Genomic DNA, 12,229 nt, shown 5'->3' on the forward strand with positions numbered 1-12,229 from the left:
TACTGAAGCTGCTGAACGAAACACTAGCTCCTCCCACCTCCTCTCCATAAAGCCTGCAGGGTACAGGATTACAATGTGAATCTAAGAAATATATGTGTAGTGTGCTGCAAGGTACTCTTAGTTATACAATACACATATCTCAGTTTGACTGCTCCCCCCCCCCCGCCCCCGGGCCCCTGGTGCAGTAGCACCGCCTGCACCTGTTGTAGATCCATCCCTGGTCTGCAGCTAACAATTCTAGCACCAGTCATTATGCTAGAATAAAATGCATTGTTTTGGGGCGTGTCTCTGGGCAGCACCTTGAGTGCTCTGCGTAGCTTGTTGATAATTTGCTGATTATCTCCAATATAGGAAGTCATCCACTCTTTTTACAAATATATTCAACATCTACAGTTTAAACTGAATCCTCAGATCAGATCAGATGAGCTGAATACTACACAGGCCTACCGATCTGGAGCGTTGAGGCCTATGGCAACCCTAGCAAGGAGAGACCTTCAACAACCCCTCCACCCCTATAAAACGAAAAGGGGGTACAAGCAGCACATGCTGTTTAATCTGTTTTACCTACACTACAAGTACGCAAATATCTGTACAGGAACCTGTCTTCTAATAAGTCCGATATGACACAGTGGGAAGCCATGCGGTTAGAGGAAAAGCCACATAGAAGAAGCTAAGTCCAGGCTATAGTAGGACTTTCTATATGGGAGCGGACAATAAAACAGTTGATCGCTACACACTTTGATCAATTTGAATAGCAGCTATACCAAGCCCTCATAACTATACCTCCATACAGTGCGCAATGCCCTGGGAAATATCCCTTACCTCTAAATGACTACCATGGCTCGAATGTTACAGAGAGTGGAGCTGAGAGCAGAGAATCTACTGAGCAATTCGCCGACTACGAGTGGATTGAAAATAGCGGTCTCACGAAAGACGCTTCTCAAACTATGGAGAAAGGTTCAGCTGCAGCTATATACAGCTTAACGACTCACCCTGAGAATTGTGCTCCAAGATATAACCGCATTCACCTTTACGGGTCCAGGCCGGTAACACATGTTGTGGCTCTACAAGGGGAACAGTTGCTGCATGCCGCCAACTCGGATCTGGGAAACAGGAGTCTGTGCCCTGAGAAACAAATTGCTCAGAGACCATCAACATCCCTCTCGACAGTCTTTATTGACAAAACTGGAGTGGGTTAAATCAGACTATGAGCCCTGGACGAGATCAAGAGGTTTTGATCTTTGCAACTGAACTTTCCTCTGTTCCACTTCTGTCTTGAGGTGCTCTAACTGGTCAAATTGTGAAGACTTTATATCTTAATGTGACATCTATTACTATTGTTGTGTCAGTATGAGTCTTTTTTCCCCCTGTATTTTATTTTATTTGGGCTGTAACTTTGTTCCTCCTAGAAAATAATTTATCCTATATTTGATCTTACATATGTTACCTACACACAAATGTATATATCATTGATGGTTTCACCAATAGAGCCCCTAGATAGCTATATAGCCTTAAACAATGTTATTTAGAGGTAACTGCGAGGGACTTTCCTCATTCAGTATCCACAGCTCTATGGTTTAACACTATAGTAAACTAAGCTACTGAACATAACAGCTGTACAGCTAGAAGCAATGTGTAAAAGACTACTGAACACAAACTTAAAAGTTCTTCTGTCTTTAGATAGGAGGCATAAAAAAAGAATTTGAGAGTAGCAGTAAATGAACAACAGGAACAGAAAGTTAAGGCGCACTGAAGTATATATGACGCCAGACCAGGAAGAAGTCATGTAGACCGAAGAGGGGCGGTGTGGTGTTACACCAAACAGCCAGTGAAGTGAACGGAGGCGTTAGTCAAAAGTTTACGACCAGAAGACCGGATAACTGAGGACTAACTCAGGCGGGCTATTGCTGGAGGTTGCCGGAGGTGTCCAATGACAGCAAGTGTATATGCTGAAGGTAACCAGTGGTTAAAGGATTCCCAGAGAAAGGTTGATTCTGGAAAGTCTGGTGAGTCATTATTGACCATATAACTATATTCATTTTCTTGTTTATTATTATAAGTCCCAAGGGGAATTAGTGCTGCCCATCTGTGCATATCAGAACTAATTACAGTGTGGTTACTATTTTATGTGCACAGCATGCACACAGGACTTTGAAAGTACCTTTTACTTGATTAGCAGTAAATGAAGGCAAATGTGTGTGGGGTGTTTCTTGCAGTTACTCAGTACTATCTATTGCATGCAGCCTACTCTACAGGTTGCTTACACACAATGCCGCTGCATAGTGATCAAGACACACACACACAATCTGTAGCCTAATTCAAAATAGAAGTAACTGGGAATATTTTTTTATGGTACAAAAAGAACATCTAGCTTAGCTATATTAGGCATGGTGAAGCATTTTGAAGAAAACTTATGTATTTGAATTTAATAGACATATAATGTCCCTTTAGAATTGTAAACTATATAAATCATAAAAGTTTAATTTCGACTTGAATGTCCCTTAAGAATATTTTAAAAATTCTGCTATTACTGAACAATTACCCCCCCCCCCCCAAGTTTTAACCTTTTATTAGATGCTATAGTATATAGGTATCTTTTTCTCTCTAGTGTTTTTTTGTTGTTTTTTTTTAAGGGACATTAAAGGATTACTTTCTGTTATAATTTTTAAGCCAAACAACTAACATATTAAAGTTAATAAACATTAATTAAAACCTACTGACCTATATTTTCTCCAAAATTAAGTTTCATAACTTTATAAAAGTTATATCTTTTATTCCCAGATGATGTCACGTTATCCTGCCCACTATTTTCAGCACTGTGTGTTCAAAATACTTAAACCAATGAAATTGTGTTTAAAGCGCCATTTTGAAACCTAGGTATTGTAAAAGGATTGGTACAGAGCAAAGGATACCCACGGAGTGGGTTTGGAAAACAATTAAATTTGCAGACAAGATTTCTGATATACGGTAGAGATATGTTAATGAAATGCTATTGATAAAAAGCGTATTTGGGGTAGTTAGTTAGTAACAGGCATAGAAAATATTTACTTACAGTGGCCCTTTAAACAATTTGCTATGGTAATATAAAATGATAACTCTTATATAAAAAAAAAACCTCTGCAACATACTTTCATTATTTATTTTGTCCTCTTTCCTGTAATGTCATTCTGAAATTGTGAGCATTTCAAGTCCTGATAGAAATAGGAGTGCAGAACACCATTATATTCCTCACAGCCATTGGTTACACACTCTAGTGACCTATTTATAACTGTTCCTAATTGGCCACAGCAGAAAAGGTAAACTAAGTTACAACATGGCAGCTCCCGTTATTTTATAGATACTAAAACTTTACACTTATTTTGTCAATAAAACTTTAAAAAAATACATCTACATGTTATTCTCAGACTATTTTTTTTTTAAATGTATCATTCTATTTAGCATTTATTTAGTGTTTGATGCCCCTTTAAATGTGATTTACATTTTCACACATCTCCTACTGCTCATAAATCTTTGGTACATGCTGCTAATTTTAAATATATTCATTAGACAAAAAAAATGCAAAAATGTTCTGAAGACATCTGGGGATTTAATTTTTTTAAACAAGCTAAAACCATAAAAGGGACAGAGAAGTCAAAATTAAACTTTCATGATTCAGACAGAGAATAGAATTTTAAAATAACTTTCCAATTTTCTTCTATTATCAAATTTTCTTCATTTTCTGTTAAGCCAATGACAAGAGGGGTGTGTGTGTAACCAACTAGCTCCTAGTTGTACATAGCTGCTCTTGAAACTGCTTAGCTATACTCTTCAACAAAGAAGGACAAAAAGAATGAAGCAAATAAATGTGTTTAAAATTGTATGCTGTATCTGAATCATACAAAGTTTAAGTTTTACTTAACTGTTAGTTTTACATGATGGTTGTTTTACATTAAAACATTTTCTATCATGCACATAAAATAGCACTGTGTAATCAAGTTAAAATGTAAAAATTACAAGAAGTGCATGCTTTCGGCTGATAAGGACAACTCTCACAACTTTATTGGTATACTGTGATACACAAAAACTGTAAATTTAGTTTTATGCTGTAAGAGTACACAAGAAAAAAGATTTTTGCTCATGTGCTTATGTGAAAAATCTATTGTTTTCTAAGAACGATGCAAATGAAGTCATACAAATAACAGAAATATTATATCTTAGGCCCCTGTAATAACCCTAATATGGATATTTAAATGTAATTTTCTATGATGATGTATATATTATCCAGAAGTGGAACTACCATTGGTGCAGCAGCACCAGGACCCAAGTGGAGGGGGGGGCGGGGCGGGGCATAGCAGCCAGTCTATACATAGGCATGTGCAGAATGTGTACAATCCTAATGCATGGAAGCCTTTTATCTATCAATCTGTCTATCTTTATTCAAAATCATTATACAGAGCTGCACTTACATTATTACTTTTGCTTACTACTGAGTTAACTTTAGGGGCCCCCAAAAAATTGCATGCCCTATCTGAATCATGCAAGTTTAATTCTGACTAGACTGTTCCTTTAATCTCTTCAATATTGAAAAAAAAATATTTACATTGATTCTAACTTTACAATTATACCTACTATTTTTTACATCACATTTACATTTTTTCCAACACAGTACTTAGAATAGCAATTCACAAGAGTACAATTAGTTTTACAGAAGTGACTACTTAAAGAAAAGGATGCAACACAATCAAAGCAAGCAACATATTTACCTTAGCTGAGTGATGAGAAAATGGGTTAGTAGGTGGATGCCCTCTGTAAGCAGAGGCAGATGGGGAGCAATATACAGATTCAGGCTGGAGAATAAGAGGTGCAAATTATTTTGTGAATTAACTTGCAACTCAGGCAAGAAGAGATAAAGAGGTTTAGTGAAAAGTAAACTAGTAGTTAACATGCAAGGTTTTAGCTAGCAGCAGACTTTTGATGATTCATATAAATAAAATAACTGGAGATCTGTCCCATTCATCAGTACAGATACTTTTCTAACATACCACTACTGTTAGGCTTTTATCATTCAAAATACAATAGCTTTATTGTTCAGGAACAGATCATCTCCAAATTGGTTACTTTGTTTTTGTGTATCGAGATTCCAATATTACAAAGTACCTACCCTTGGTCTGTTGATAATACTCTGAACCAAAAAGACAACAGGATTTCCTGCTTTTCTTATGGCTTCCACAGCTTGTTCATGACTGGCATCTCTAAGATCAATGCCATCCACCTAGAAAGAAGAAGCATCAAGGTTGTATTTGACGTCCATCAAAATTCTTTGCTTCTTGTTTCATCAACTTCATAAATGAACCAGCAAAATGTTTTAGAAAGTATGAAGGATTCAGTATATTAATAGAATACATCTAAAATCAATTTATAAGAATCAAAGTATTTTGGGCTAAACAAATAATATGTGTAATTAAACCATTAAAGTGTAAGTTATGTGGAAGATGGGAAAGCAAAGTGAATACCTCCTACTCCCACAGCTCATAAGTAAAATATCTACCTCTTGCTCTGTTATTTATGAAAGGGAACTGTTAAAAATAGATACAAGTAATAGGCTTCATTACAGCAAAAAGCATTATGTGTAATTGATTTTCTAAATAGATTTAGCATTGGGATCTCCTTCTTCTGCTACATTCCACAATCTTAATCTGAGGCTTAAGTCTGGCAGACAACTTGTTAAAACAAACAGAAAAAGACAGTTTAAAATTCAGTACTGTAATCTTGTTGAGGGAAAAAGCTACTGTGTTGTGCCAAGTTCTGCTTAAAAAAACCTAAGATATAGTTTCAATTTATTTTTAAAGCTGATCACAATTTTATTGGACTATTACTCTGTATTTATTTATTTTGCAAATAAAATGATCTAAACTAATATCCTTGAGTGGTTGTGCTAGAAAGCCCTTTGAGAACATTACTGAAAATGTCTTATGTTTATTGGTAATTACTGGGTTTCTACAAAGCTAAAGATTGTATAATAGTGTTGCCTGGAGACCCCGTTATATAGGAACTATAAAATAGCAATACATTTTATTGAATGCTACAGCCAATTTTGGAAGATTATGTAACATGATTACATTACTCTCAGCAATTGTAAATCACATCTGCTATATTTATGCTAAAGGTTTAAAGGGACATTGTACTCATGTGAAAGAACAGCATTTAAACTTCTTGCCTTATTTGCCTAAAAAAAGAGTATAAATCAAAAACTGTCTAAATGTTAACTAATATACCATTATCATTTGTACACTTTCTGCTAATGCTCATTGGCTAATAATTACGTCCTATCAACCAATGAGCATTGACAAGAAGTACCTGTCAGCAAATAGGCGTTTATCAAGAAGTACCTATTAGCCAATGAAAATCTGTAAGGTAGTACCTATCAACCAATGACCATTAGCAAGAAGTATCTGCCAATGAGCATTCGCAGGGATGTGCCTATTAGTAATTGAGGTTTAGTGTGAAGCACACAATTGATATAGCTGTATTAGTTTAGATGTACATTAAAAAGATGTTACGTTTATGTAAAAAAACAAAACAAAATAAAAATCAATATCATTATTATCATTTATTTGTATAGCACTACAAAATTCTGTAGCGCTGGATATGTTAGATGCTGATCTTTCATATGTATGACAGTACAATGTACAATATTAAATTAGATTAAAATACATTTGCAATGTAGTAAAGCAATTAGTAATCTGATTCTCTATGATACCTCCACAATCCTATCACCAGTTTTTAAGGTTCCATTCTTCGCAGATGGACTGTCTTCCAGTATGTGTTTGATGAAGATTCCTCTCATGACTTCTCCATTGCTCAAACGGCTCCCCATACCTCTGCCACCAACAATGCTTATTCCTAGAGACTTGCCAGGCTCCCTCCAGAGCTCAACCCTGAGACAAGAAAGTCAGTCTTTTGATCTCTTAAAGAGACAGTAAACCATATGCAATTGTAATATGAAATGTATAGTAATATACATATTAAAAGAACTTATGCAATATACATTCATTCTTTATTTTGACCACTTTCCTGTAATTGTTCAATTCTGAAAATTGTGGATCTCCTATTCCAGAATACTGAAATATTGCATGGCAGACTTTACAAGCCTATCCTTGTCATATATATCTAAAATTTGCAGTTTGCTAGTCTTTTTCTGCTGAAGCCAAACAATGGAGATATTGTTCACACAATGATAGCAGCATGTTCTGTTATCTCCATACTGAAGTCCATATTGACTTTTCCAAATAAAGAAAGTGGTGGGTGCTGTTTGACTACTGAAAAACAACTGCAGCAAACACAGTGTTAATCTGTTCTAATATCATTCAGACTCTTTTGATATGTATAGCTTTCAGGCTGCAGAAAAAAAAAATTTAAATCACTATCAGAACATATTTTATTAGGATTCTTTACAATGGTATTACTGTGCAACTGTAGGCATATATAGGAAACCTAGAAAGACAAGGATATCTAGTATTCAAAATCACACTTTCAACCTTTAATGGCAAGCAGGGTAAAAAACATTGAACTCAAAACTGAATCCCCATGAAATAATTATGCAAGACAATAATAAAAACAAAGTTGAGGGAATCCAGCAGTTGAGGGAATCCAGCAGTATACATAATCCTCACCTTACAGCATTATACACAGTGCTTGCTTGCTTGCTTGATTAGTGTGCAGTAGCTTATTTGTATGCTCCTAAGTGGCAACTTAAAAGGCAATAAGATATACATAATCAAGGAGTATTTCCCAGGATTGCAATACAATACAAAATAACATAAAGTAAAAAAAACAACATCATTTATATCTTACCTGATAAATTCCTTTCTTTCAAGGTGATAAGAGTCCACGATCCATAACTCCTGGGAACCACCTTTCCTGCCACTAGGAGCAGGCAAAGATTCCCAACCTCAGATCTCTATATAAACCCTCCCACCTCTATGGTAATCAGTCTGACGTATAGCCAATCCAAAAGAGGTGAGAATAAAACAGAGCAAAATAAATAGAAGAAATAGTAAAAAAGGATGTGCCAAAAATAAATAAAAAAATAAGTTAAAAAAATAAGGGTGGGGGGGGGGGGGTGGAGCCAACCACCATACTGGCCGGTCGCACCTAGCTAGAGCTCTGAGTTCTAGTTAGCCAAAAAGCAAAATATACCAGATAAATTCCCTCAATATTAAGCTATTTCCCACCAGTTACGATCCCATATCCTTAGCAGGGACACAGAAACACCTTTTAGAAGACTCAGCACGACGCCGGAGGAAGTTACAGATTTACTGGCACTGCCTCTGCTGCCGGAGGATCTGACCTGTCCCTGGCCGCCTTTCCTGTGTCCTATGCCCGCAATCCTAACAGCATAGCAACCAGCAACCTACTGTGCAGCACAGCCGCGATAGCAGGGGCTCCAGACCCAGTGGCACTGGAAGTTTGAACAACCCTCCATATTTGGCCTTGAAGGAGCTGTGCTGCAGCGGAACTCCCCGCATCTACTTACACTTTACAGAAGCGGAGCCGGACTGGAGCTCTGAACCGAGGAAGCCCACTGCCCTCCCCGGAGCCTGCTCTCCCTTGATACTCTGGGAAGCCGCCAAAGATACCGCACAATTTGCGACCCCATAGAGGAACAGCTTCCACGTGGTGCCCAGCCGATCTCCTCCCCGTAAGTACATGCAGCCCGATCTGCAGGGGATTACACTGCTTAATTAATACTAAACTACCTACAAACACTCAAGCCTAAGGGGACCCGGAGACTGTCAGTGACTTACCTAAACTGTGCTAACACACTAGCTGGGCGCCACTTCATGCCGATACTCCTTCCCCATATAGTGGCGCGAAAACGCCATCTTTAATCTCCAGCCATATAAGCGCAGCAGCCTGTCAGCGCGGCCTCCCTCACAGTCGCACTCAGAGCGCCAGAAGAAACCGCAGCACAGGCATTTACAAGGACTATTCCCAGTATATGTACTTTTCTCCTAACACAGGTACAACTGCAACCAGCTTACCAACCACTTATTAACCTGTCGCATCTCACGCAAAAATTTGAACTCCATAAAGGGGCCTGCAAAATCACTGAGCAGCAACTACTATTTGTTTTCCCATCACCAACAGCTCCCCTGTGAGGATAGTGATTACACAAGGAGATAAGCAGCTAACCCACAATAACTCAGGGGCTCCCAGGCCTACATCACAATATTACCCTTAGGCTCTAAGTGAAAGCAATCTGTATACCCACCAATTTCAGCACTGGTTCTGACACAAAGTAGGACTGTGTTACACCAACTGCAGCAGCTTAGGAGCCGCAATATATCTTGCCTTTAAATTATAGCTGGAGTGCACTCTCCTGTCCCCTTTCCTGCTGCACTTTGATGTAGCAGGTCATATCCACCACCCCTTTTCCGGCCTGGCCTAGAGGTGGCAATTTCCCTAGGGAGAGTGCCCCAAACCTACTCTGAATACTTCCAGACTTTTCCACGCCAGTGACATTCTCATTTTCTCTAAGGTACACATCTGTTTAAAATGGAATAGGCACGTATAGGCCACTTAAGCCTGTCTACCACACAGTGACCCTTCGTTGTCCTGAAGTGGGACCGCCCTGCCATACCTGACCTCTAACCTCTCAAAGTCTCCTTCTGCAAAAGACCCAGCCTTTTCTCCCCCTCACCATGTCACAATCAGCCAGAGGGAAAAAAAACAAACAACCTTTTCTACCTAAAAAAACTGTGATGGATCACTTTGGGCCCCCTGGAGGGCTCTCCCAAGGTGACATAGAACCCCCAGACTCCCCTGGGTCTGACACTTCGGATCTCACACTGGCGGCTATTCAGAACATTCAACAAGCCTCATCTGAGGCAGTTACTCCCTCATTCATCATGGACTCACTTAAGTCCCTACTGGACAAGCACCACGCTTCATTCACTGCCCAAATGGCGGCCTCAACAGCTGAGCTCAAGAAAGAGATCTCTTCAACAAATGAAAGAATTGACACTCTGGAAAGAAAGCAGGAGGATGCCGCTGTGGAACATTCTAACCTGCTTTCTTACACACAACGCCTTGCAGACTACCTGGATGTTGTCGACGACAAGATAGCGGACTTGGAAGATAGATCTCGGAGGAACAACCTCAGGATCCGGGGTATCCCTGAGTCCGTCTCTGCTGGCGATTTACAGCCGTACCTAAAAGAACTGTTTCATGTGCTAGCACCCCCCGCCATGGAGACTGAAGCCATGATGGACCGGGCACACCGGTCTCTTAAGCCCAAAGGACTCCCAGATGACCAACCTAGAGACACAATTGTCCGGCTACACTACTTCACTTACAAAGAGAGAATCCAAAGAGCCCATTTTCAGAAACCCTCCCTTCCAGAAAAATTTAAAAAGCTACAAATTTTTCCTGACCTTTCTGCAAGAACTTTACAGAAGAGAAAAACTTTTACAGAAGTTACATCCATTTTACGGAAAAATGAGATCAGGTACAGGTGGGGCTACCCCATAAAGCTACTCATCTTCCGGAACAATCAGATGTTTACCATACAGACCCCTAACAGAGGATATGAACTACTCAAGCTATGGAATCTATACCCCTCACAAAAGGACAAGCCGCACACCAGCCAAACCCAATTGAGAAGCACAGCTGCAGAATGGGGGGGTCCCTCCGCCCCTGAAGACCGACGGAACAACTTAGATGTCTCCGAGGTGGGAGACTGGAATACCCCTACAACACGAAGGTTTGGCCTTCAGAAGCAACAGGAGAGCCAGAAATGGCCGACCTTTACGCAGAGACATAGATCTGGATCACCAGTTTCCTAGGAAGTGCATCACAAACACTAAGATGTAGCTTACTCTTCCTGGACATTTGTTATGTGAAGTTACTTTCTTTTTTCCTCTTTTAGCTCATACAGATAACAGGTGGTCACACACCATTTGGACTCTAGTAACTGGCATGCTGATTTTGATGACCTTTGGACGATAAGTATCTTTAACTTGTTTTGCTCCTTTACAATATACAGTACTCATACCATGGTGAACATTGTTTACATTTATATACTGAGGTTTTATAGCTTACTAAACTGTTATCATTGCTTTTTCTCTGGAACATTAAAGTCTCATTCCTACCACAATTAGCTGTCAAACATCCACAGACCCCACACACAACTTTTACTGCCTCCAAACAAGGTTACTCTGATTTACAGGCACCATGTGCTCAGCGAGGGCCCGGCTGTAGCACACCCCCTGCATACAATCTTCCTGGGACTTAGACAGACACACTAGAAAAGTAACCCCTACGCATATAACACTCGAAGTACCCCTACAGCACACCCGCTCACATAGTGTTTTGATCACTTAATTGTCAGTAGAACTCCTCACCCCATGCAACAGAGCGCTACACCACAGCACTACAACCTCAGTTGCCCATTACAAACTTATAGCAGCAAATCTTGCGGATCACACGTCTAGTACAGACCATTCCGATCACTTAATTGTTAACAGAACACCTTACCCCATACATCTGAGTACTCTACCATAGTTCTACAATCTCAGCTGCCCATTACATATTCTCAGTAGCAAGTCCAGCGGTCCACACACCTAGAATAGTTCATTAGCTGAACTCACTGCCTACACTAAGACACCATAATCTTGACTCCTCAACTCTCTCTGTAGGGTCTACATCGAGATACATACCTGATTATCTGTTATAGTATTGTTGTTTTAAATTGTTTGTTGTTCTGGTTGCTGTTTTATGTATTGCACTGTTGTTCTCTTATAAGTAAATTGAAAGTTCTCTACTGTCACTGTCATATAACTCCAATTGATACACCACCTTTTCACTAGACAGGCTACTAGGCCGTTATTCTACCCACTTCCCTCCCGCCACTTCTAACACTCCGCTGATAAACAGTGGCACGATTGGCAACCCCCCACTGCCTGACTAGCTATTAACAGTTCATTACTTTATAGTTTCTAACAACCTCCTCCCCCCCCCACAACAAACCCAAGCCCCCTTTTTTTTCCCTTCACTTAAATGTGCTTCCCCTATTAGGGAAGACGATTAACGCGGTTTCTCTCGATCATACCGCAATTTCTATTTGCCAATTTATCAGTACCAACATATATTTGACTGAATGTAATATTTTTTTGCACCCTACTAGAAGTTTAAGAACAACCATTCTTCCCTGCCTTTTTTCTTTTTACACCTCTCTCTCACCTCCTTC

The 12,229-nt window shown here is 39.4% G+C and overlaps 1 protein-coding gene across 1 annotated transcript in view; it reads right to left on the reverse strand.

The window, feature by feature from the left end:
• MPDZ (multiple PDZ domain crumbs cell polarity complex component) overlaps positions 1 to 12,229 on the reverse strand; it is a 754,223-nt gene that overhangs the window by 209,248 nt on the left and 532,746 nt on the right. Inside the window, exons 27-29 of the mRNA XM_053699987.1 lie at positions 6,740 to 6,917; positions 5,141 to 5,251; positions 4,743 to 4,826 (exon numbers count right to left, since the gene is read on the reverse strand). Coding sequence (XP_053555962.1) covers positions 4,743 to 4,826; positions 5,141 to 5,251; positions 6,740 to 6,917 — 373 coding nt within the window. The remainder of the gene's footprint in view (positions 1 to 4,742; positions 4,827 to 5,140; positions 5,252 to 6,739; positions 6,918 to 12,229) is intronic.

Source organism: Bombina bombina, chromosome 2, assembly GCF_027579735.1.
Source record: "Bombina bombina isolate aBomBom1 chromosome 2, aBomBom1.pri, whole genome shotgun sequence".
NCBI lineage: Eukaryota > Metazoa > Chordata > Amphibia > Anura > Bombinatoridae > Bombina > Bombina bombina.